Source organism: Tamandua tetradactyla, chromosome 17, assembly GCF_023851605.1.
Source record: "Tamandua tetradactyla isolate mTamTet1 chromosome 17, mTamTet1.pri, whole genome shotgun sequence".
Taxonomy (NCBI): domain Eukaryota; kingdom Metazoa; phylum Chordata; class Mammalia; order Pilosa; family Myrmecophagidae; genus Tamandua; species Tamandua tetradactyla.
Genome location: NC_135343.1, coordinates 18193625 through 18216032, shown reverse-complemented (window position 1 = coordinate 18216032; position 22408 = coordinate 18193625). Strand labels below are relative to the sequence as shown.

Genomic DNA, 22408 nt, shown 5'->3' with positions numbered 1-22408 from the left:
TTACCTTTACTATGTGTCATACATTCTCTGTTCTGTTCTAATATTCTATTCTGCTCTATTCCATTGTACTCTACTCTACCTACCCAGCCCTAACTTACTCTACCCTATCCTATCTTGTCCTATCCCCTATAGTCTACAGTCTATTCTTTCATTAATCTTTTTTCTGCAACTGACCCACTAAATTGACTTTACAACCCAATACTAGACAGATCTTGAAGCTGGGTGAAGCTAGGCTGGGGTGCCTGGGGCTGAATGTGATGTAGCAATCCCTGAGTGGGCATCCAGGAAGTGAAAGCCGGAGGAGGAGGAGACTGTACCCTGCCGGCAGGGACTTGCAGGGGCCGGGAGCTCCCCCAGCAGACCCCGGCAGCCAGCTGGCCCTGGGCAGCGGGACCTGCAGCGGCAGGACCCACCGGCCCGAGCAGCCTGCAAACCTAGCAGCAGCGCCCAGAGCCAGGCCCGCTGCACTCCACTCTAACTGTGGGGCTTTTCACTGATCACTCACTTTTCACAGCAGTGTCCCTGATGACAGCTGCTAGGGTTTAGCTGTTCCAGGAATATTTTTGATACTCTAGGAAGAAACTTTCCAATCTGGACCTGGCAAAGGCCACGCTCCTGTTGCACTCACCAGTCTTTTCTCCCCCTGATTTATAAAAATATTCTAGATAGAGGTCAGCTCTCTTGGCTCATGATTTATTATTTCTCTGCCTGATGGCTTTGAATTGGGAACTGTAAACACTCTAATCCATGCCTGTGAAGTCAAGGTGAGGTCTTCTACCTTTGTTTACCATCCAATAGCAAATGCAAGTTTCCTAATGCATGATCTTATCACCCCCAATTCCCAGTTATATATTGGAATATATTTTGGGGCATAAAAGGTAGAAGAGAATGGAGCAATGGAACTGGCAGAAGAAAATTCTCTGAAAAAACATTATAGATCTCCAGAGTTCATTCATTCCACTAATATATACTGAATACCTACTATATCCCAGGAATTGTCCTAATTGCTGAGGGTATAGCAATTAGAAAAAAAACATAAAAATCTCTCCCTTAACAGATTAGTCACATTGCTAATTGCTGACATGGGGTGATGGATATATGGGGATCCATGAAACAATCCTCTCTACTTTCATACATGCTTGAAATTTTCCCAAATACAAGTTAAAATGATAAATCTCAAATCTCAGAAATGTTATGCTGAGTGAAAGGAGTCAGGAGCAAAAGTACATCAACATGATTCCATTTATACAAAACTCTAGAAAAGATAAATCTACCTCCAGAGACAGAAAGCAGGTGGGGGTTGCCTGGGCTAAAGGCAGTGGGAACTTTTGGGGGAGATGTTCTGTATTTTCATTGTGGTTGTGGTACACGGTAGATACATTTATTAAAATGCATACCTTAAATGCATGCATTCCATGCTATGTACATTTTACTGCAATAAAGTTGACTTTAAAAATACAGGTCTTGGCCCTCATGGAGTTTACAGTTAGTGGCCAGGGCTGGAAGAAACTTTAAGGGATTACTTAAGACCCTCATTTCACAGGAAGAGAAGAGGGACGTTTAGTGCCTTGCTCAGAGTCTCACAGATAGTACTAGATAAGGATTCATTCTGCCCCCAGCTCTTCCAGTGCTTTCTTTCTTAGCTCACTGCCTGTGATGGGGGGTGCGGTGGGGGTGGGGTACTCAATTCCAGAACCCAGTATTTTGGGGTGACTGCATTCTGGACCCCCACACCCCAGGAATCTGGGTACATGTAGCCTGAGTACATCACTGACTCCCCAACTAGGCCACAATTGTGCTGCTGTCAATCACTGGCTGGGATACCAGCTGCTTTGGGTTTGCAGAAGGGGTTTTGCTAAAGCCCCAAGTTCAGGTCTGGCTTAGTTTCTAAGTCCTCTCAGCTGATAACAGTCACTCAGTGGGGTTTACCTTCCTAGCTCCCTAATTAAGGCACGTAGCATATTTCACCTTCCCATCCCTTCTTTGCCCTCTTTCACACCTATCTGGCTCACATCCCCAAAATGCTGCATTGACATCCAGGCTGTGCATCCCAAGAAAACTCTGTTGAGGTGGAAGAGGTCCAGGAAAAGGGTAGCCAGAAGGATATACAGGTCACTGTATATCCTTCTGGTAATCCATCACTGGTTACAGGTCACAGGCCAGGCCTTCTCAGTTTGAACAGCTTGAGACTGATGTGAATTATGGAACCATCAAAACCTAACGTATATTTGTCAAATTTCAGAATTCTAGAATAAGGGGGCCCAGTTTGTGTACTAAGTTAGGGCAAATCAAATTTTGTTATCACCCCACACTCCAGCACAAACAATGGGTGTAAAGAGGTTCCAGTCTTCCCAGGTGGAAAACTGGGTTCGAAAGAGCTTTATTTCTCTTCGACAGACTCACCCTTGAAGCTTTAAGCTCCTAGGCTTGGAGGATGAGGGAAGATGGGGGGATTGGTCATCGTTGGGGAACCCTTTCAACTTGCAAAATGTCCCATGGCGCCTGCACCCTTCAAAGAGCAGATGCTGGCCGGGGTGCTGAGAGCCAAGCCCCTCTCTGGGGAGGTTTGATGGTCCTTCTGCTTTCACCTGGATGCAGGTCACCCAAAGGGCACTGCCCACCCAGCAACATGGCCCCGCCGGGATGGGATCTTCTGTGAAACCCAGGGTGGAAGGTGGCCCCTCTTCTCCACTCCATCTCTTCCCCTCTGTCCTCTAACCTCAAGAGGCAAAGCTTCGAGCCTCTCTCCCAAATGGGCATCTGTGCTCTGAGTCAAGAGCTGGGTTTTACCCTACCCCAAATCATTCCTTATGTATTTTGTGGTACAGGGTCCTCTCTTGCCATCTAAACTCAAGGTGGTACCATTAGGGTGATGGTGGGGCATTCTTCTCTTGCTTACACTAACCCTCCCTTCCAGGACTTCACAGGGAGCACAGATAATGTGCTCAATAAATACCTGCTGAATGGAACGGAGCTGAACCCTGCCTATTCCTGCACTCAGGATTCTCCTGTGGCACCTGGGATGCCCCACTGGGGCAGTATCACTTCAAAATAGCAGGGACCCTCTGCTGGAATGCAACCTCCTCAGCACCTGCCCCTACTTCAGGGTGGGGGCCCAGAGCTCTGCACAATGTCCTCAGCCAACACAGCTGAGGAAGCAGCAGAAGTCAAGGTGACAAGGAAGTCATGAAGTGACAAATGGGGACTGATAATGAGGGGAGTCACGGGGTGCCATCCCAAGGGGCAAATGGTCTGGGGGACACTGGCATCTGGGGTGAGTCACCCCCTTGTAGTGTCTCCCCTTTCCTAGTCAGTCCCCCAGCTCAGGCCAGTGGCTCTGCCAGAAGGAAGCCCCACAGGCCCACTGCAGGCACCTTAGCTGTTCTCCCACGGTTCCCTAGGAGCCCTTCTGCCCTGCAGTGGCTGGTTCCCTGACAGGATGGCACACACTCCCTCATCTGAGCTTCTGAGCTCCTGACCCCTAAACCCCTTAAACCCCTCTGGAACAGGAGTATCGTCCAGTCCAGCCCCTTCCACTTGAGTCCCCCAGTCTCCATTGCCATCAGCATTATCACCATCCAGAGTGCTCATTATATACCAGGCACTGTGCTAATTACTTCCATCGTTGTCTCTGTTCACACCTTACAACAACCCTGCCTGCTAGATACTATCTCCACCCTACAGAGGCACAGACTGAGGCTCAGAGAGATAAGGGGACTTTCCCAAGATCATGCAGCCCAAATTGGAGCCTGGTTGCATCAGATTCTAAAACCCAGCCTCTGAGCACCACAGCACCTCCTGCAACCCTAACCCTTGCTCCTTGGAGTCCTGGGGTGAGAGGAAGAGAGGCTGGAGGGGGTGGAGGTGAATGGAGAGAAAGGAACTAAAACTCATTGAGAACCTGCAGTATGCAAAGCATCTTATGTTTGTTATCTAACCCTGTTAGTAATTCTTTGAGGGAATTATTCTCACTCCCATTTTCAGATGAGGAAATTGGAGCTGGAGAAGGCCAGGTGGGAGGGGGGAGGTGAAGTGGATTCCCAGGATCACATGGCTACCCTGTGATAGCAACTTTATTCCCAGCCTAAGTCTCATTCAAAGACAGTGCACTGTGCCCTCTACCACACCACCACCTGGGCCAACTACCCAACACAGGTTCTGTACATTTCCCATGCCCTCCAGCCCCGGGCCAGAGCCCAGTGCAGGGGTGTGCTAACCAGGGCTCCAGGAAGCAGCTGAGTTTGTGCTCCTGCTCTGCCTGGAGGAAGGGTGAGAATGGCGTCTGAGTTCTCTAGTCTCTGCTTCATGGTCCAAGTGGTCAGGAGCCCGGGGTATGTGGGCTGGCTTCAGGAGAAGGGGCCGCCTGTTCAGCCAGGTTCCGCCTCAGGGCACTAAGTTGATGAGGGTGCGGGGGTCTCAAGGCCACTTCCCAGGTTTTCTCTCAGCACAGCCCATCATGCAGGAGCATGCAGGAAGGGCCTCCCTTGGTGGTCCCGCCATGCAGCGCGGATGGCTGGATGGAAAGGGATCATGAGGTTGAAAGGTCCCTCCATGTCACCAGGCCTGAGGGGTCACCTACCTGGAGAGACTCCCCACTCTGGAGGCCTTACCTTAAAGAGGGACATTCACACTGAAGCAAACTTGAAAAGAGAGAACATGTACACAAAGAGAAGTTTACTTGGCTGGCATTTCCCTTGTGCCCTTGGCTTTCACTGAGGACAGCTAGGTTTCTGGGGAGGCAGTGCTGTCCCTCCTATGCTGGCTTCCCCCTGTTCCGGTATGGAAGCCCTGGGAGCCATAATCTCAGAGCCTAACACTTTTGGGGGGAAGTGAGTGGCACACGGGAAGGAAGCCATGTATGAACACAACAACCCCCAAGATCTGCAAGGTCAGATGATGCCCTTCAATCACACCAGACACATCACTTCTATCTCCTATTGGTCCCAATGGAAGGTATGCCCACCAATAACTCCAAAGCTAAATATGCCTCTACTGGCAACTAGGTAATGCCAGCATCTTGGAACCAAGACCAGTGACTTCTATGTTTGGAGATTTTCTCTAGGATTAAAGGTGTAGTCTCTAGCCATGCTGGAATTTCAATTCCCCTATCCACCCTCTGCTGGGGTACTTGCTACCAAACAAACCCTCTATGGCCCCCTCGCTCTGAAGCGGGTTTGAGTATATGATGGTACAAACAAAGTCTTTGGTTTGGTGTTGATGGTGCAATGCTTTTGCAAAACCAATTCAGTATGTGGAAGAGGGAGATGTAAGAGCTGGGAAGGCAAACGGGAAACGAGAGGAAAATCACGTGTAAGCGGAGGCTGCTGACAAAATGTACTGGGGAGGGAGTTAGAGCAAAGAGGCCTAAACCTGAAAGCATGAAATTCATTTGAACTAATCACAGCCGGTAGGTCAGGGCAAAGGTTAGACAGGGAGGCTCAGGCACCACAGCAGCAGAAATCTCAGTTTAGCAAACATCTAGAGAAGGCAAAAGCCCGGAAGGGGACAACAGCCAATCCAGGTATGCGATGGAACTTGACTAAAGGCCAAATTCCAGCTATGAAATCTGAACAATCTCCTTGGTGATATCTTTAGAAGGGAGAGGCTTCCTGTGGAGGGGATGCAAATTGAAGCCTGGAAGCTGTTTTCCTGCTTTACCCTCAGAGCCTGGGGGTGGGATGTGGGGGGTTGACCCAGAAGCCCCAATCTCCTGTTGGGCCAACCTAGGGCAGAGGCAGGTTTGCTGTGCCTGGTGGGTTCTGCCACGGAGGGACTCTGTTTCTGCAGTGGTCAGGAGCTGTAGAAAACCTGCAATTCCATCTTGGCTCTTCTTAAGTCCTAGACTAGAAGACAGGAACTTGTCTGGCCTCACCTCCAGCACCTACCACCTGACAAAATCAGTTCCCTTCAGAATCAGACAGGAAGGAGCCCCCTACTTCCACCCCTAGGGTCCCCAAATTCAGTATGGCCAGCTAAGGTATGGGGCAATGGATATGTAGCAGGTTCCTGGGGACTGTGGGGCATTTGGTATGATGTGAACGGAGCACGGCTCGGGAGCAAGTGGAGCTAATCAAGGCAAAGGAAACACGGAGCTCTCTCCTGGGCCCCAGGCCCTTGATTAAATCACCCTGGAGTTCTTCGGCCTTGCCAGGTGAGGGGAGCTTCCTTGCTTACACACACCTCTCACTGTCTCCTTGAAGCCACTACAAAATTTAAAGACTCATGATGTTTAGATGACATTTGTTCACAGCTTTTCCCTTCCCTTCTCAGTGTCTTTCCCTTAACTTGGAGTCTGTCCCTGAGTCCAAGAATCCAAGATCAGTGTCCCTGGCTGCTTTGATCCACCGAGCTGACCACTTCTTCCCAAAGGAGGGCTCTGAGCTGGCTTTCCTTCTTCCCACTCTCCAAGCCCTTTCTTTGCCAGCTGTCTTTCAGAACGCATCTGATGTGGCTTCAACTTACATGATGCTTAAGCCTGTCTCACGATGGAACTCCCTGCCCCATGAATAGGAGGGTGACTTCTGCAGGGGCACACCTCAGCTTTTCAGTGTCTCTCCAACAACATCTTGGAGGGAGGTGGCCTTCTGTCTTACCCATGGGCAAGGCTGGCCATCTTCACAGCTGTATCTGGGCTAGGCAGGAGCCGACCCACCCTTACCCCCCACCCCAAGGGCCAGCTCTGGCTTGGCTAGAGGGGAGTAATGGCTTATGAAACCTATGTGTGTGTCTTCACATTGCTCCTGCACGTTTTTCAGACACGTGGAAACAATATATTCATGACTCCACTGGACTTAAATTCAATTTAAAAATTGTTTCTGCTATACCCAAGCTCACAGGCGACTTGGGGTGGCAATGTTTTTTTGAAAAGAGCTCTACATTTAGGGATGGATTTGAACACTTTTCCAACCTGCTAAGTAGACTTTGACTCTTCTTTTCTTCCCCAATATGTTTCTCCTGATAGAAACCTCTAGATTCAAGGACATTTAAATACAGGTCTTTAAGGGCCTGGAGCTGAAAGCTCTCTAAGGATTGCCTTTATTAGGCTCCAAAGGTGACCAGCAACACCTCTTTCAGTTTTTTCCTTCCTTCCCCCAGACGTTCTAATTCTCTTCCAAACGGAATGCACGTCAATCTAATCAACACCCTCTCCCTGAACCTTCAACAGCTTCAAAGACAAATCTGGACGTCTGTGGGGGCAGAGTAGAAACATGCACAGAAGACGATTTCCAACTTATGATGTAGTCAGTTTTTAGAAAGTCTGAGTAAGACAGCTCTGGACTTGATGGGTGCTTCCGAATAGCCCTCACCCTATCTCTTTGCCAGCTTCTCAGTGGGTGGTGAGACCCCTGGAAGCCTACTTGAGCCCCCCTGGCAAGGAAACAGGGTCCTGCCCTCTGGTCTTGATTAGGGAGGGGGTCCCAACAGGCCGAAGGAGAGGGAAGCTTGTGTTCCAGGGGAAGATGGAGCCCCTGTGCTTGAGCATGGCTGGAACCCCAGACCTGGGGGCAGACTTCTGGTGCTGGTTCCCTGGGCCCCCAGGAGCACCTTCACTCCTGGCCAGGTAAGCCTTTAAAGGGTCTGCTGCCTGTTGGAGCTGCGGAGAGGCTGGCACTCTACTGAGGTCATAGCCTCAGCCCCCCTTTTCATCCTTCATTCTCCCTGCTGCTATCTCTAAGTTCCTTCCCCCCTCCCCTCAGGCTCCCTGACTGTTCTTTGTTTTCTTTTGGCATGGGTAGGCTCCAAGAATCGAACCCAGGTCTCCGGCATGGCAGGTGAGAATTCTGCACCTGCCTGTTCTTAATGCCCCTTCTCTCTCCCTCTCTTGGGGGGAAGCTAGGTACAGCTCTAATGGGACTCTTCTCAGCAGGTCTACACGTTCACTGGGCTCAAAGTTTCAAAGTAAAGGTTGGAAGGCCCCATGAGGAATGCCTGGTACACTGAAAAGGTTTTTCAGAGACCAAGGTTTCTCAGGGCTCCTGAAATCTTAGAGCAATTCTTCCCCATTGGATTTGAATAAACACTCCTGGGAAAGACCTTTGGCAATGAAGGTTCTATTACCTGATATACCCCAGCCAGAGACTATTGCTCATTAATCCATAGTTGAAAATTTCCTTTCTGCCTTTTATGATTAATGCCTTCCTTCCACATTGCCTCCGAACCAGGACCTTCTCTTGGCTTCCCTGGGCAGACCTCAGGCCCTCTGTCCCCTTACACCCCTTGCTAATGGTCTCTCAGATGTGTAGCTCTTCCCAGCTCTGCTCCAGCCCAGGTGGTGCCCTGCACTCCAGAAGTCTAGTTTTAAGTCATTTTGTTAACCTAGAGTCTAGCTTTTAAGTTTAAGTCATTTAGTAGACCTACAACAATATCCAGGCAGCCCCTGTTGCATCCTGGATTCCTGTTTGTTGGTCCTGGATTCTTGACTTGGCTCTCCTTCCTACTTTTCTTTGGATATATTAACCTAGATTGAATCTAAATTAAAATTTTACCCTTATATCTGAGCCGTTAGTTTCTCTTCTTTCCCTGCCAGGCCTCCTACATCTACGTTTTGTCAGGCGCATGGTTAATCTTGTCTTTAAAGGCCACTCCCAGAGACCCCAGCTATCAGGCACGCTGGCACAGGCAGCGAGGCCCCGAGGGCAGCAGGAGAACAGTCGGCCCAGGGAGCTCCAGCCCCAGACCCTCCCAACTCTCCAGGTCTACAGAGCCACAGCATGGGCTCCGCACAGCAGGCCCCAGAACAGCCGTGGAGACGGCTGGGAGCATTGGTGCTGTTAACCAAGAACAAAGGTGAGCCCAAACCCGCCCTGTCCCCAGCTGGGTGCGACTCAACAAAACCATGGGAACCAAGGGGGAAGCAGATGAGGAGTGGTGGTGGGACAGAGTGTGCAGGGACAGTCACACCTCCATTCCCTACCCAGGGCTGAGTGCCCAGCAGCTGAGAGTCACTTCACTCCAACAGCCATTTCTAAGACTCGCACCTCTATCAGGGACAGCTCCCTGTAAAACTTCTGGAAGAGAATGGAGTTCTGCTCTGCCACCAAGCACAGGAAGGTCTTTTTGGTGCTTGGGGTGGGGACTCGCTTGACTGAATACAGGGTGACCAAGGGCTGACTGCCTGGTCTCCGGGCACCAGCCACAGTTCTCTGCGGCTCCTGCCCCATGAAACAATCTCACATCACCTGCCCCCCTTCGACGGCCGGCCAGCAGTGCACCCAAGTTGTCAGTCTGAATGCATGTCTCTTGGGGCTAATTCCCAACAAACTTGATACACTTTCCTCTCCCCAGTCCTAAGCCCGAGGACTGCACTGACCCCTCCCCACCCCCCTTCCAGCAGGAGGCCCTGCCGGGACATGGTGGCAGCTCCGTGAGCCAAGCCCAGGCTCCTCACTTTGTGAGTCTTCTTCCCACCTCTGAGCTTCCCCGGAGAGCATTTAGTGCACCCCATTCATTCCAAATGCCCTACGTTACACCCCCTCCGACTGGCATCACCAGACAGTCGTAAGAATCTGGAAGGAGGCCTGTGCCAGGCTGGAGTACAGGCAGAAGGGCTGTATTGGGGTGGGTGGGGGATTCTCCAGGAGGATGGCCTTATAGGTGAGCCCCTCGCGACCCATGGGGATGGGCCCCTTTCTCAGCGGCAGCCACGGAGTCCCACCTTCACACCCCAGCATTTTCCACATAGTGACCCACTATGATGTAGCTGTTACTTTTCTTTAGATTGATTTGTTTGGAAAAAAAGAACTGAAGCCCGTTCATTTATAAAGGAACCTTATATCATCACCACAAATGGAAGGATACCATCATCTGTAATCTCTAACCCAAATACATACATCTCTATTAAAATAAAAAGCATTCTCATATATATACACCTTAGCTATATATATCATCATCTCCGTCACTGCTTTGGGTTCTGCATTTTCTATAGTCAACACTTGGGGCCAAGAGAGTCCCCTTAAGGGAGAGTCTCGGGACCTCCCGCCTTTGTGACCTGGGCTCTAGGACACCCTCTCCTTCCCGTCCCGGCACCCGCCCTGCAGGGGGCACAGCCCCGCCCACCCCGCCGCCCCCAGGCTGACTTACAATTCGCGGCTTGAAGGGCGGCTTGATCTTCTTCTGCTCCAGGAGCACCCAGTCAATCTCCTTGAAGAACGGGTGCTGCCTGATGGCGTCCTCGCCATTCTGTGCCGCCACGCAGCCCAGGCGCTTGTGCGGGTTCTTCGTCATGAACTGCGGGGACCGGGACGCGAGGCAGGATTAGCGACAGAGGCCCGGGCAGGAGGGAACGTGCACAGCCGGCCCGGGCAGCACGCTCAGCGCGCACCCCCAGCCCGCTCCCAGCACTTTCAGGGGCCCCGCCTGTTGGCGTGGGTTTTATCTCATATGGAATTTAGTATGTGCCAGTCACCATTCTGGGTATTTTATAGACACATTAATTCACTTCATCTTCACACAACCCTCTGACCTCAGAGGTGTTATTAACCCTCTAAGTGAGGCTCTTGAGATACAGAGAGGTTAATTAACTAGCCTAAGGTCACACAGCTAGCCAGGTACCACACTGGGAGTAGGAACTCACACTCTACTAACTCCCTGATACTCCTCAGGTTTTGCAAGACAGGGAGACAGCTCTGCTAGGCTCATTTATAATGAGGGGTCAACAGTCCTTTCTGGGGTAAGAAGAGAAGACCAGATATTCATGTTAAGGTAAATTATCAAATGCACCTGTTGCTCCCTCCTTTTCCCCTGGATTTGAATTTGCAAACTCTGATGTAAAATATCCATGTAGACTAAAAGATTAAAAAGACAAAACAAAACAAAAAAACAAAAAGCACACATACACACACAGAAGAAAAAGAAAAGCATATTTCAACGCTTGTATGTAAAATCCTCACTGGTGCGTTTATATTTTGAGGGCAGTATGTTGTAACCCTGCACTCCCAGGTGAACATATTCTTCATGACAACAATTAGTACTGAGCAGTACCACTGGTCATCAGTAATTTAATTGAGCAGATCTAAACCAATATAACCTTGGGAAGAAAAATGCTAGTAAGAGGAAATACTTCTGACAGCCAACCAAAATAAAGCTGTGTGTGTGTGTGTGTGTGTGTGTTTGTTAGTGTTACATTTCACAGGGTGAAGGCTGAGTGTTTTTATTTCACTAAAGAAACTTGAGGGGACAAAGTATAATCCAAAGGAATAATAAATCTATACTGTTGGAATTTCAGGCTTCATTGGCAAAGGAGATTTTGGGGGGCAGAGAGAGTCAACTACTGTCTCTTGCTTGGTGTCCTTGAAACCAAAGCACATGGGCACCGGCTAAATGCTACTGGAGGGCAAGGGCCACAAATGACAGGGGGGATGGGCTAGTGTGACTTAGGACAGGTTGGCCCAGGTCACACCTGCTAAAACATCTCCGATGGCTGCCTGCCACCCACAAGGGAAAGTCTGTTTTCCTTAGCTTGACATACAGGAATGGATGAGTCTGACTCCAGTCTTCCTTACTGGCCTTTTACATCCTTTATTTCCTCTAGTTGAATGTCCCTCTCCAGATCTTATGTATCTTCCAAGAACCAGTAAAAAACGCTGCCTCCTCTGGGAAGCTTCTCCTGATTCCCACCTCTGTTGACACCTAGGACCCCATGCTTCTTGCTTACTTAACATAATTTGTCTAACAATCTCCCTCAGTGAATGGTGGGCTCCGTGATGATTGAGCCAGTCCTGTCTCCCTATACCTGGCTCAGCACCTGGCTCCTTCTGTGTGCTCAGTAAACTGTAACGACTGAATGGGGGCCCGAAGGCACAGGGCACAGCACTGAGATGGGGAGGCAGCAGGATCGCCAGATACCGTTGCATAGTTTGTGCATTGTCCAATTTGATGATGTAAAAGGCCTCCTCTCTAGTGTCGCTACATCCTTACCTAGGCAGCAACCTTGGGGACACAGCTCAGGGGCCAGAGTCATGGAAAACCCAGCCTGGCCCGAGAATCAAGAGCATGACAATGAGAAGAAGTTAAGTGTGCCAAGGCCAAGGGAGCTGAAGACTTCTTGCTTCCTCAGCTCTGCCCATCCTCCCTCTTCTGGGAGGGGAACTCTCAGGGCTAGGGACAAACATTTGGGTCTTAACATCTCAGTGAGCTGCCACAAGTCAGATGCTCATCTCACAAGATGACTCCACCCACTAACCGGCTAACACAGCACGACTTTTAGATTTCTGAATCTCTGTAGGTCAGAATTTCTCAACCTTGGAAATACCAACATTTAGGGCCAAATTGTTCTTTGTTGCAGGGGCTGTCCTGGCACTGTAGAAAGTTGGGCAGTATCCCTGGGCTTCACCCATTAGATGTGAGACACACTTCTTACCCAATTGTAAAAACCACAAATGTTTTCAGATATTGCTGAATGCCTCTTAGGGGGAACAGAAGTGGGGGCGAGGGGAATCTCCCCTGTTTGAAAACCACTGCTCTAGGTCATCCCCAGATGAACAGCTGAAGTGCCGGTGAGAGGCCTCACTGGAGTGTGGTGGGCAGTGCTGCCCCGCATGGCCTCTGGCTGCCCTGGGCGGGGGGGGGGGGGGGCACAGGGTTTTCCTCTGCTACTCAACCCAGTGGCTGGAAGACCTGGCTTGGGATAATAAGGGGCTGTGGGAATGAAAGTAGGCAAAGGCTGCTGTCTCCACCCCAAACTGATTACCCAGTGAGGGTCCTCTGTGGTGTTTTGGAAGGTGACCCCACAGGCAGCTCCAGAGTTCAAGCAGGTAGAACAAATGGACACATGTCTGTCCAGCCCTCTCATCTGTCTAGCTGTCGGCCAGAATCTGACTCACGGTTTGCTTCTCTTGAGTAAGGCTGGGCAGGATTCCTTAATAGGAAGCCCATTATATAGATCACGGCATATCCATACCATGGAATATTCTGCAGCAGTTTAAATTAAAAAAAAAAAAAGGAGGGTGCACTCTATTATGAAACGGACAAAATTCAAAATACATCATTAAGCGGAAAAAGCAAGAAAAACTGTTGGTTAGAAAAAGAAATATGCTTACTATTCAACTATCTGTATAAAAAAGTGTTCAACTATCTGTATAAAAAAGGTGAGAAAATAAGATTCTATATTTGTATTTGCCTATATACAGTTAAAGAAATTGGGAAGGGACATAAAAAATCCAAAACAAAGTTTACCCATGGGTGAGAGGATGTAAAAAATGGCAGATGGGAAGCAAGGATAAAAGGGAAACTTTTCCACTTATCCCATTGTATGCCTTTTTTTTTTCAAAACAATGTGACTGTATTAAAAATTAGAAAATGAGCAAGCAAGCAAATTAAATTAATAAAGCCTTAATATATGAACTGAAAATATTTTTATGTAGATAGTCATATGGTGAGTGAGTCCTTCTAAGCAAGATTCCTTCCCACTGGGTGATGGCTGCTTCCTCAAAAAGGCTCTATTTTCCTGTAGGGAAGTCAAAATGGAAGAGGTCGGAGAGTGGTCAGATCAAGAGTCAGTTTCAGAAACTGGCCAGGCGGCTCAGTCCCGGTCTGTTTTGAATCCCCCTCTGTCCTTTCATGAATAACGGTGAACTCCCTTTCTGAGCCAAGCACTGTTTGAGTGATGGGGCCCCAGGAATGACACAAGAGGCATGGCCTCTGCCCTCAAGGAGTGAGACCAGAGTAAGCAAGCTGGGAAGAAACAATTATGCAAGAGGCTTGAGACCATGATGAATGATAGGAGAAAAGCACCTATGCTATGAGAGTATAATAAGGTGATTTCCCTCTGGGGCAGGGAAGTGGACAAAGGGTTCCCTGAGGAAGCAGCACTGAAGCTGAGACCTGAAGGCTGAGGATGAAGCAGTCAGGCCGAAGGGGAGGTGGAGAGCAGTGGGGGCAGAGGGAAGGCCGCATGCCGAGGCACGGAGGCAGGAGAGGCACGGCCCACGCACTAAGGGGGAATGGCTCAAGTGTGGACAGGACCCCGTGTGGAGCCTGGAGGGCCACACTCAAGATCTGGTCTTTAACTGAGATGCTGAGATGGTATAACGTAGGAATGCCCAGCGTGTACAATGATAGTGACTAAACGTACAAATTCAAAAATATTTTTGCATGAGGAAGAACAAAGGAATGTCAATATTGCAGGGTGTTGAAAACAGATGGTCATTCATATTTTAAAACTTCAACTTCTGTATAAGACTAAAGCCAGAAATGCTCATTTGGTACAAAATTTATATTTTGACTAGTGCATTTCCTAATTTAACTTATAGGGACAGGTTAATTGAATACCATAAGTACATGCAACCTTGAATAGGGCATGAGATTTTATAGGTTTGTCCAGGTTAGTGTGTGCCCTGATAAATCCCAGAGTGATTTGAACAGTGAATAAAGAGGTATTTGCAAAGTCCTCTCGGGGGAATGGGGAGAAAGGGGGAAAAATTCAACTTTCCCATTTAGAGAATTCCTGATATTCTCACAATCAGTGAGGGCAACCAAATCAACAGACCAAGCCCTCAATCTTGGGGCTTGTCCCTATGAAACTTATCCCCACAAAGGATAGGCCAAGCCTACTTAAAATTAGGCCTAGGGTGGGTGGCTCAGCAGGCAGAGTTCTCGCCTGTTATGCTGGAGACCTGGGTTTGTTTCCTGGTGCCAGACCACGTAAAAAGAAAAGAAAAGAAAACTAGGCCTAAGAGTCACCCCCCAGAGAACCCCCAGAGAATCGAGAGGTTATCCTAGAGGTTATTCTATGCACTATATAGATATTCCCTTTTTAGTTTATAGTGTATTAGAGTGGCTAGAGGGAAGTGCCTGAAACTGTAGAGCTGTGTTTCAGTAGCTTCCATGTTTTTTGAAATGATTGCATAATGATATAGCTTTTACAATGTGACTGTGTGACTGTGAAAACTGTGTGTCTGATGCTCCTTTCATCTATGGTATGGACCGATGAGTAAAAATATGGATAAGAAATAAACAAATAACAGGGGGAACAAAGGTTAAAACAAACTGAGTCGATTGACATACTAGTGGTCATTGAAAGGGAATGGTAAGGGGTTCAGCATGTATGAGTTTTGTCTTTTTTCTTTCTTTTGCTGGAGAGATGCAAATGTTATAAAAAATGATCATGGTGATGAATACTCAACTATGTGATGATATTGTGTGCCACTGATTATAACCATGTCAAGAATGTTTGTATGTCAATAATGTTTGTTCGTTGTTTAGAATAAAAATCTTAAAAAGAAAAAGATCTGGTCTTTATACCACCGCTATGTGCAGTCATGGACAAGTTTTAGATGGAGCAGGAGGCAGATGGTGATTGGATTTGTATTCGGATTAAAGTCAGAGATGAGCGGGAGACAAGACGGGTGCCAGCCAAGAGGTCCTGGAGTTCGCGGAGGGTGAGGAGTTGGTGGTGGTGGTGGTGGGGTTGGAGAAGTGAGCCTAGAATGGAAACTTTCTGGGAGGGGGAGTGGACCTGATGACGGACTGGCTGTGGTGGGGAGAGAGGGAGATGCCAGTGCTAACATCCCCATTATAGCCTGTGCAGGTAGGGTGGAGGAGGCACCATTTATAAGTTGAGAGATGAGGGGTAAGCAGGTTTGAGGGGTACAATCAGGAGCTCAGTTTGGATCAATATTGAAGGTAAGGGGCCTTCGAGGCAGCTGAGTGCAGGGACAGAACAGGTAGCTGGATCTTCAGGTGGAGGGGGGCTGATGGAGGACATCCCCTGGGGGAGATACAGCATGGAGAGAGATCTGCTCGGGGAAGGACTCCCCAGGCAGGAAGCACCCTTAGATGGGGAGCACAGGTCAGGAAGAGGACACAGGGCTGAGTCCTTAGAATTCTTGAGGTGTTGATGGGAATTCATTCATGAAGGGATGAAAGGTTATTTTTAACGGGGGGTAGGGTGGGGAGCAGAGTCAGCCTTGCTGAGAAAATGCCTCTAAGCCACACTTTAACGTGGCAACATTTGGGGACAGAAGGAGACAAGGAGGTAGCAAAGGAGATGGAGACGAAACTGCCCAAACATCAGATGTCTGAGATCACAGCCAAGTTCCAGAGGGCCGGGACAGACAGAGGGCAACTCAACCAAGCCCAGTGGGGTGGGACTGCGAAGCTCCAAGGCCAGGATCCCAAAAGCCAATGCCTCAGGAAACCACCATGGAACAATGGTGGCTGAGGACATGGAGGCACAGAGTGCAGCAGAAGGCACTTCTACAAGCAGCAGAAGCTAAGCTCAGAGCAAGAGGTCCAGCCCAGAACACACATTTAATTTGAAAAGCTGGAAATGCTAGTTCCTCTAAGGAAGACTAGTTCTTTAAGGCTTCCTCACTGGCTTGGGGCAAAGGTGGACACTGCAGGCTGGAGTGAGAAGCATCCTCTAGTTCTTTCTCTACCCAACAGCCAGAGCTATCTTCTGGCATATAAGCAGGTCAACCCCTGCCTGAATTTATCCACCAGCTGCCCGTGTACTAAGGAGTGAATGGAACCTCTAACTGGGGCATAAGGAACCCTGCAGAGCCAGGGCCCCCCAGCTACCCCTTCAACCTCCTCTCATGGCACTTTCCCTGGGGCTTGTCTTAGCTCCTCTACCCTGCTAAGCTCTTCCCAGCCTCAGGGCCTTTGTACTTGCTGTTCCATCTGCCCAGAATGCCCTTTCTCCAGATAAGCACATGACCTACGGTCAGTTTTTCTCCTCTAATGTCACTTTAATCAGAGAGGTCTTCCAAGCTCAATCACCCCTCCAGGTACCCTGTGCTATGACTCTATCCTACTTCATTTTCCTTTTTTAGCACACATCATCAATAAGTATAATCTGCAGTCTCTTGTCTACTCATCTATTTACTAGGCTATAAGCTTCATGCAATTTGGGATTGTTTGTTCATGACAATGCCAGCACCTGGCTTAGTGCCTGGCACAAACTAATGCTCAATAAACACATGTTGAATAAGCGGATGAACAAAATAAACAGTCTGTTGGATTCCCTTTACCATACTACACACAGTTGGAGTTTTTACATACTGGCCCACCTTCTCTGCTGCACTGTAGGCTCCACAAGCCAGAGGTGAGGCTGTTACTTTGCTACTTCCTTAGCACCCAGCACAGTGCCTCACACTTCGGAAGCACTCAATAAATAGTAGTTCATTGAATTAATGAATGAGAGGGAGGGAGAGAAAAAGGGTGGGGGAGAGAAAGTGAAAGAAAAGTAGTTGAGGAAGGGAGGGGGAGAATGAGGAGAGGGAAAGATGGAAGGAGGGAGCAAAAAAGAACTACAGAAAAGACTAACATGTTCTGATGTGGCATTTTCTAAAATATAATACATGCGCCACCAGATGCCTACACATTGATTTTAGATCATTTAAAGACTTTCATATGAAGATTTATGTGAATTAAGATAGAAAGCAAAACAGATTTTCCATTTATGATAGTGACATAAATTTTCTTGCAAAATACATATAATTAGGTAAATGTTGGTGTCAAAGAAAAGTAAATTTGGTAGAGAGGATACTTGACTGTGACAAAATTTGAAAATGTGGCATGTAAACTACTGACATCTGGAGAATTCTGATGGGGAAAAGAAGCCAGGACTGGAAGTTGGGGTTCCTGGGTTGTCATCCTGGATCTGCCTCTACCTAGCCTGGTGGCCACAGACCAATCAGTCTGCTTCCCTCCCCTGTACCCCGGCCGCCAGAGCTTTCAAAGGGAATAGGTAATGTCATTTACTTGAGGTGGCTGTGGCCAGTATATCATAAAAACAGCTGGGTTTAGGAAGTCTTAAGCATTGTCCCTTGCGAGGATCTATCGGTACGAATGAGGATGGTTTCCTTATTAAAAGTCTGAGGCCGGCAGGGCTGCCTGCGCCTTGTATGGACACTTCTTTTCTGACCAGCTGCTCGGCCGTAGCAGTGGTGTCGGGACGCAGGTGGAAAGTGCCACCCCCCCTCTCCCCTCCTCTCCTGCCCCCATCACAGCCCCAGGAGAAGAAAGGCCACTGGGTGGCCGGTGGGAAGGAGGGTCCACCCCCAGAGTGCCACTGGCAGGGGCAATGGTGCTATTTGGGGTGGCTCTGCTGCCCCCCGACATGCAGCAGGATGGACAGCGTGCTCCATCCCAGGAGGCGCCAACATGCTGTCCTCTCCCCACAAGGAGCACAAGTGATCACCACGGCCCAGGCTCTCAGCAGCAGCCTCTGAGCCATGCCTGATGATGACAGAGAGTGAAGAAGGAGACAGAGGAGGTGGGGGGAGAGGGGAGCGAGGCCCGGGGGTGGGGGGCGATGACTCACAGCCTTCAGGATGCTGACGGCCTCCTTGCTGAGCCACACGGGGTACAGTACGTCATCGTGGAGGATGGACTCGAACAGGTCGTCCTCATTGTCAGCCTCGAAGGGGGGCTGGCCTGCCATCATCTCATACATGAGCACCCCCAGGGCCCACCAGTCCACCGAGGGGCCGTACTCCAACTCCTGCAGGATCTGTTAGGGAAAATGGCAACGTCAGACGAGGCAGAGCCTGGGGTAAAGGTCAGCAGCCTGCCAGGGCCCCCAGAGTCTCCCACCACCCAGGCCAGTGCCCATGGGGGGAGCCATCACCTTCCTTTCCAACTCGCTTCTGCCACAGAGCGGAGCCCATGTATTAGGAGTTAGGTTCTAAACCCCCGTGTTCAGGGAAGACTGAGTTTGGGAGGCATTACGTCAGAGCCCTACTATTATCTCTCCAAGTCAACACCTTCCGTCCTCAGCGGGAACAAACTACGGCTTCTATGAGCACCAGGGGAAGACCCTGTGTTTAGGGTCATGTAAAAACAACAATAACATAACGCTAAAATCAGAATCGGGGGAGCAAGACGCAGACTAAGAGAGACATGAGTGAGCTGAAAGTTCCAGAGGGTGCAGCAAATTCACATCTTCCATCTCACATTCAGTCCAGGGCTTGCTGAGTAGAAGGACAAGCAAAATCTCAGCCCTGTGTAAATGGCGACAATGTGGACTCAACCTGAGCCACTGCTACTGCTAAGAACCACCACCATCCCCCTTTACATGCTAACCCAAAAGGACCACTGCGCTCTTGCCTCTTCCAGAAGACCCACCTTGACCCTTCTTCAATAACTCAGATAAGACCCATGATTCCCATAAGACTGGCTGATGACTCCCTGGTTTCCCTGCCTCTATGAAACTCCAGGCCTCTGCCTTTACTATGAGATGGTCCCCATTAATGAATGTTCTTCGTCTTGCAATAGCCCAAATAAAATCATCTCCTTAACTCTTAGTGCATTTGGTCTTTGACAGTGATTTTCTTTTATTCATGCTGTTTCTCTTTCTCTTGGCCATAATTATCTGCTTCCTAATCACCTTGTCAGCGATGAAACTGGAGAGAAGGGCAAGGCTTCACACGCCAAGCTGGTGGAGATGGGGGTGTTGGCAGCTCGTGCTGATACCTAGCGCAGGTCACAGTTTTGGTAGAAGACAAGGGGCAGGCATTGGGCCTGCAAGGCGTTACCCAGGGCTGGTGGTGATGCGCTGGGGAGGAGGGCTGGGCGTGGAGAAAGGACAGGGACGCAGGGGTGGCTGGCCGGAGGGCACGTGGAGGGAAGGGAAGCACTGGGGCAGGCTTGGCCGGCGCCTCACCACCCCTCCTCTTTGAGCAGAGGCTTATGCTTTCTGAAGCATTTCCATGCTATAATCTCATGAGATTCTCAAGAGAGCTTGATAAAGTGGGTGGGGCAGGAATTATTCTCATTATTCCCATTTGAAAGATGAGAAAACTGAGGCCCCCAAATGTTTTGAGACCTGATTCATGGCCAAGTCTGGCCTGGATTCTCACCCCACTCCCCCACCCCCCACGCACAGCTCCACAACAGCGAGGAGGACAGCCACCATGTCCCCAAGCCGGGCTGCGGCCGGGCATTGTGCTAAGGCCCTAGGAGGCAGCATGTCGTTTAATCTTCCCAGTAGCTCTTGATCAAGGCAGTAACACCTTTATCAGCCATCACCTGCCCACAGCAACACCAGGAATTATTTGCCATTTCGGACGTGGTGGCGATTCCACGGTGTGGCATGCAGGACAAAGCAGGCAGGAGAGAGAGGTGAGAGAGAGGTGAGAGATGGTCTTCGTGTCTAGCCAATGGGTTGCCTTTTGTGACAGTTGGTGGGGGTTCTGTCCATCGCACAGTGTATGTTTGCCTTGGCCTGGGTCCTTAACCGTTACTGCGCTGGGCAGTCAACCCTCTGACTCTGGCATCAATGCAAAGAGGGATGGAATGGAGGATTCTGATGATAACAAAATGAATGAGGAAGATGGTGAGAAAAGGAGGGCCCGTTTGAGAGCCCTAGCTTTCATTTCTTTTTCTCCTTGAAGTGTGAATTCTTCACTATGCCTGCTAAGGGAACACACTAGGAGAGAGAGACTAAAATGTCTCCTCTTCAGATCTCTTAGAAGAGAAAGGTTCTAAAGAGGATTTACCTATTACTCAGCGTTCCCACTTCTACCACCCCCCTCAGGCCTCCCGATGTCTCACGGGGTCTGTGAAAACAGACTGCCGGCTGGGTTCCCTTCCTTCACTCTGCCTCCTCATCCACTTTCCCATCGCTAGTCTTCTTCCGGAGACAGGTGTCATTCTGTCCCTCTTCCACCGGGACCCTTAGTGGGTCCACGGATCCGACAGGACAAATGCCACATTCCTTGGGGCTCTCCTTGGTTCTAGCTGCATTCATTACCGCAAGTGTCACAGAACCCTATGCTCTCGTATACTATTACCTTTCCTGGAAAAGGTCAAGAATGTTCTCACCCCTTGACCTTTGTTCATGCTGGAGTGCCACAAAATTTTTATTCATCCTTTCAACAAACCATCACTGAAAGCCCCATCCTGGGGGTCCCCAGGCTAGAAACACAGACCCTGCCCTCAAAGGATTTAGAGCCCAGGAATCCTGGACTTCCGCCCCCCACTCTCCAATCTTCCCTGTGATTTTCAGGAATGCCCTCCTCCTCCTACCACCAAAGGAAAATCTAGTTATTCTCTACAACTCAATCCATCCACCAGATGCTCTAACACGGCTTCCTACTCCCTGAGGATACCATCTTGTTTTGTATACTTATTTTGCTTAATTAGTTTACTTGTCTGTCACTTCTTCTAGACCAAAAGCACTTTGAGGAGGAGGACCATGTTTTAGATGATTCCTTATCCCTCACATGGCTTTGTGTCTAGCAGGTACTCAAACAGCATCCACTGAAAGGAAATGAATTCCAAATCCTGCTAGTACCTATCCACTGCCGGCAGTGTTTAATGGGGAGTGGTACTTCCTTCCAGCTCTACTTTGTCACAACCTTCAAGACCATTTTTTATTAAGTATCTATTATACACTATGTCTTAAGTATGAGTTATATCATACGCGACATCCTTCAGTTTGGGCAAGAATGACCTGGAGAAACTCAAGGTAAACACTTTATGATGGGGTAAATACGGTTCATGAAAAACAGCCCATGAGTGAGACTCACAAAGAAAAACTCTGATCTCTGTTTATAATGAGGCCCAGTCACTCTCTTTTTCCCACTCAGATCCTATTAGTGGTGATATGTAGCATCGCTACTAATGGCAATCAATGGCAAACACTTCCTGGTTTTACTGCAGGCGAACTGTAGCTGATAAAATTAAGTCTTGCCTTTATCAACAAAGTTCTTTCATTCTAATTATTTAGCAGTGAAAACGATACTAGTCAACACATTTCTTTTGGTCCCAGTTTTATTGGTGGTTCTGGACTAGAATGGGAAAGTGATATTCAGGGAGGATGTGACCAGATTTGGGGAAGGACCTGTTACTCTCACTCCACCCATCAACTCCACCACCACTTCCTGAGGGAGAAATCAGCAGACCCTTTACCTTCCTCCTTCTCCCACCTCCCTAGAATTCATCTTGCTTTCCCAGAGCCTTCCCTGTACCCCCGGACTCCCCCTCCCCTCCCGTGCATGGGGATGGCCCCTGCATCAGCCCTGGCACATCAGCCCTGCCACCAGCAGGAGGTGGCCCTTCGCACACGTGTCTGACCTCAGGAGCGATATAGTCAGGAGTCCCACAGAACGTGGTGGTCGTCACGCCGTTCAGAATCCCTTCCTTGCACATCCCAAAGTCAGCCAGCTTGCAGTGACCTTCTGCATCCAGGAGGATATTATCCAGTTTCAAATCTCTGTAAGACAGGCCAGAACCCTGCGGTTAGTACGTCCCTCATCCCAATACAGACTTCTGGAGTTGGAGGAACTGTGTGTCCCAGGGAAATCTACTCCAGAGAAGAACATCCTTCAGGAGACTTGGGCCTGCCAAGAAACAACCTCAATCCAGGGCCTTTCTTCATGTTAGCCAACCCTCAAAGAAGCCTCCATTCTCACCAGCGGGAGGGAGGAGCGCCAGTACTTCCAGGAGTATATCAAGACTGCTG

General features: G+C 49.2%; 1 protein-coding gene across 2 annotated transcripts in view; it reads right to left on the bottom strand.

The window, feature by feature from the left end:
- The window catches only part of PRKCE (protein kinase C epsilon), a 549400-nt gene that overhangs the window by 14703 nt on the left and 512289 nt on the right, over nt 1-22408 (bottom strand). For both annotated transcript variants that reach the window (XR_013164248.1, XM_077134147.1), the window contains exons 12-14: nt 22021-22159; nt 18266-18454; nt 10081-10227 (exon numbers count right to left, since the gene is read on the bottom strand). Coding sequence is in view for 1 of the 2 variants with exons in the window: in XM_077134147.1 (XP_076990262.1) it covers nt 10081-10227; nt 18266-18454; nt 22021-22159 (475 nt within the window). In the remaining variant the exon portion in view is untranslated. The remainder of the gene's footprint in view (nt 1-10080; nt 10228-18265; nt 18455-22020; nt 22160-22408) is intronic.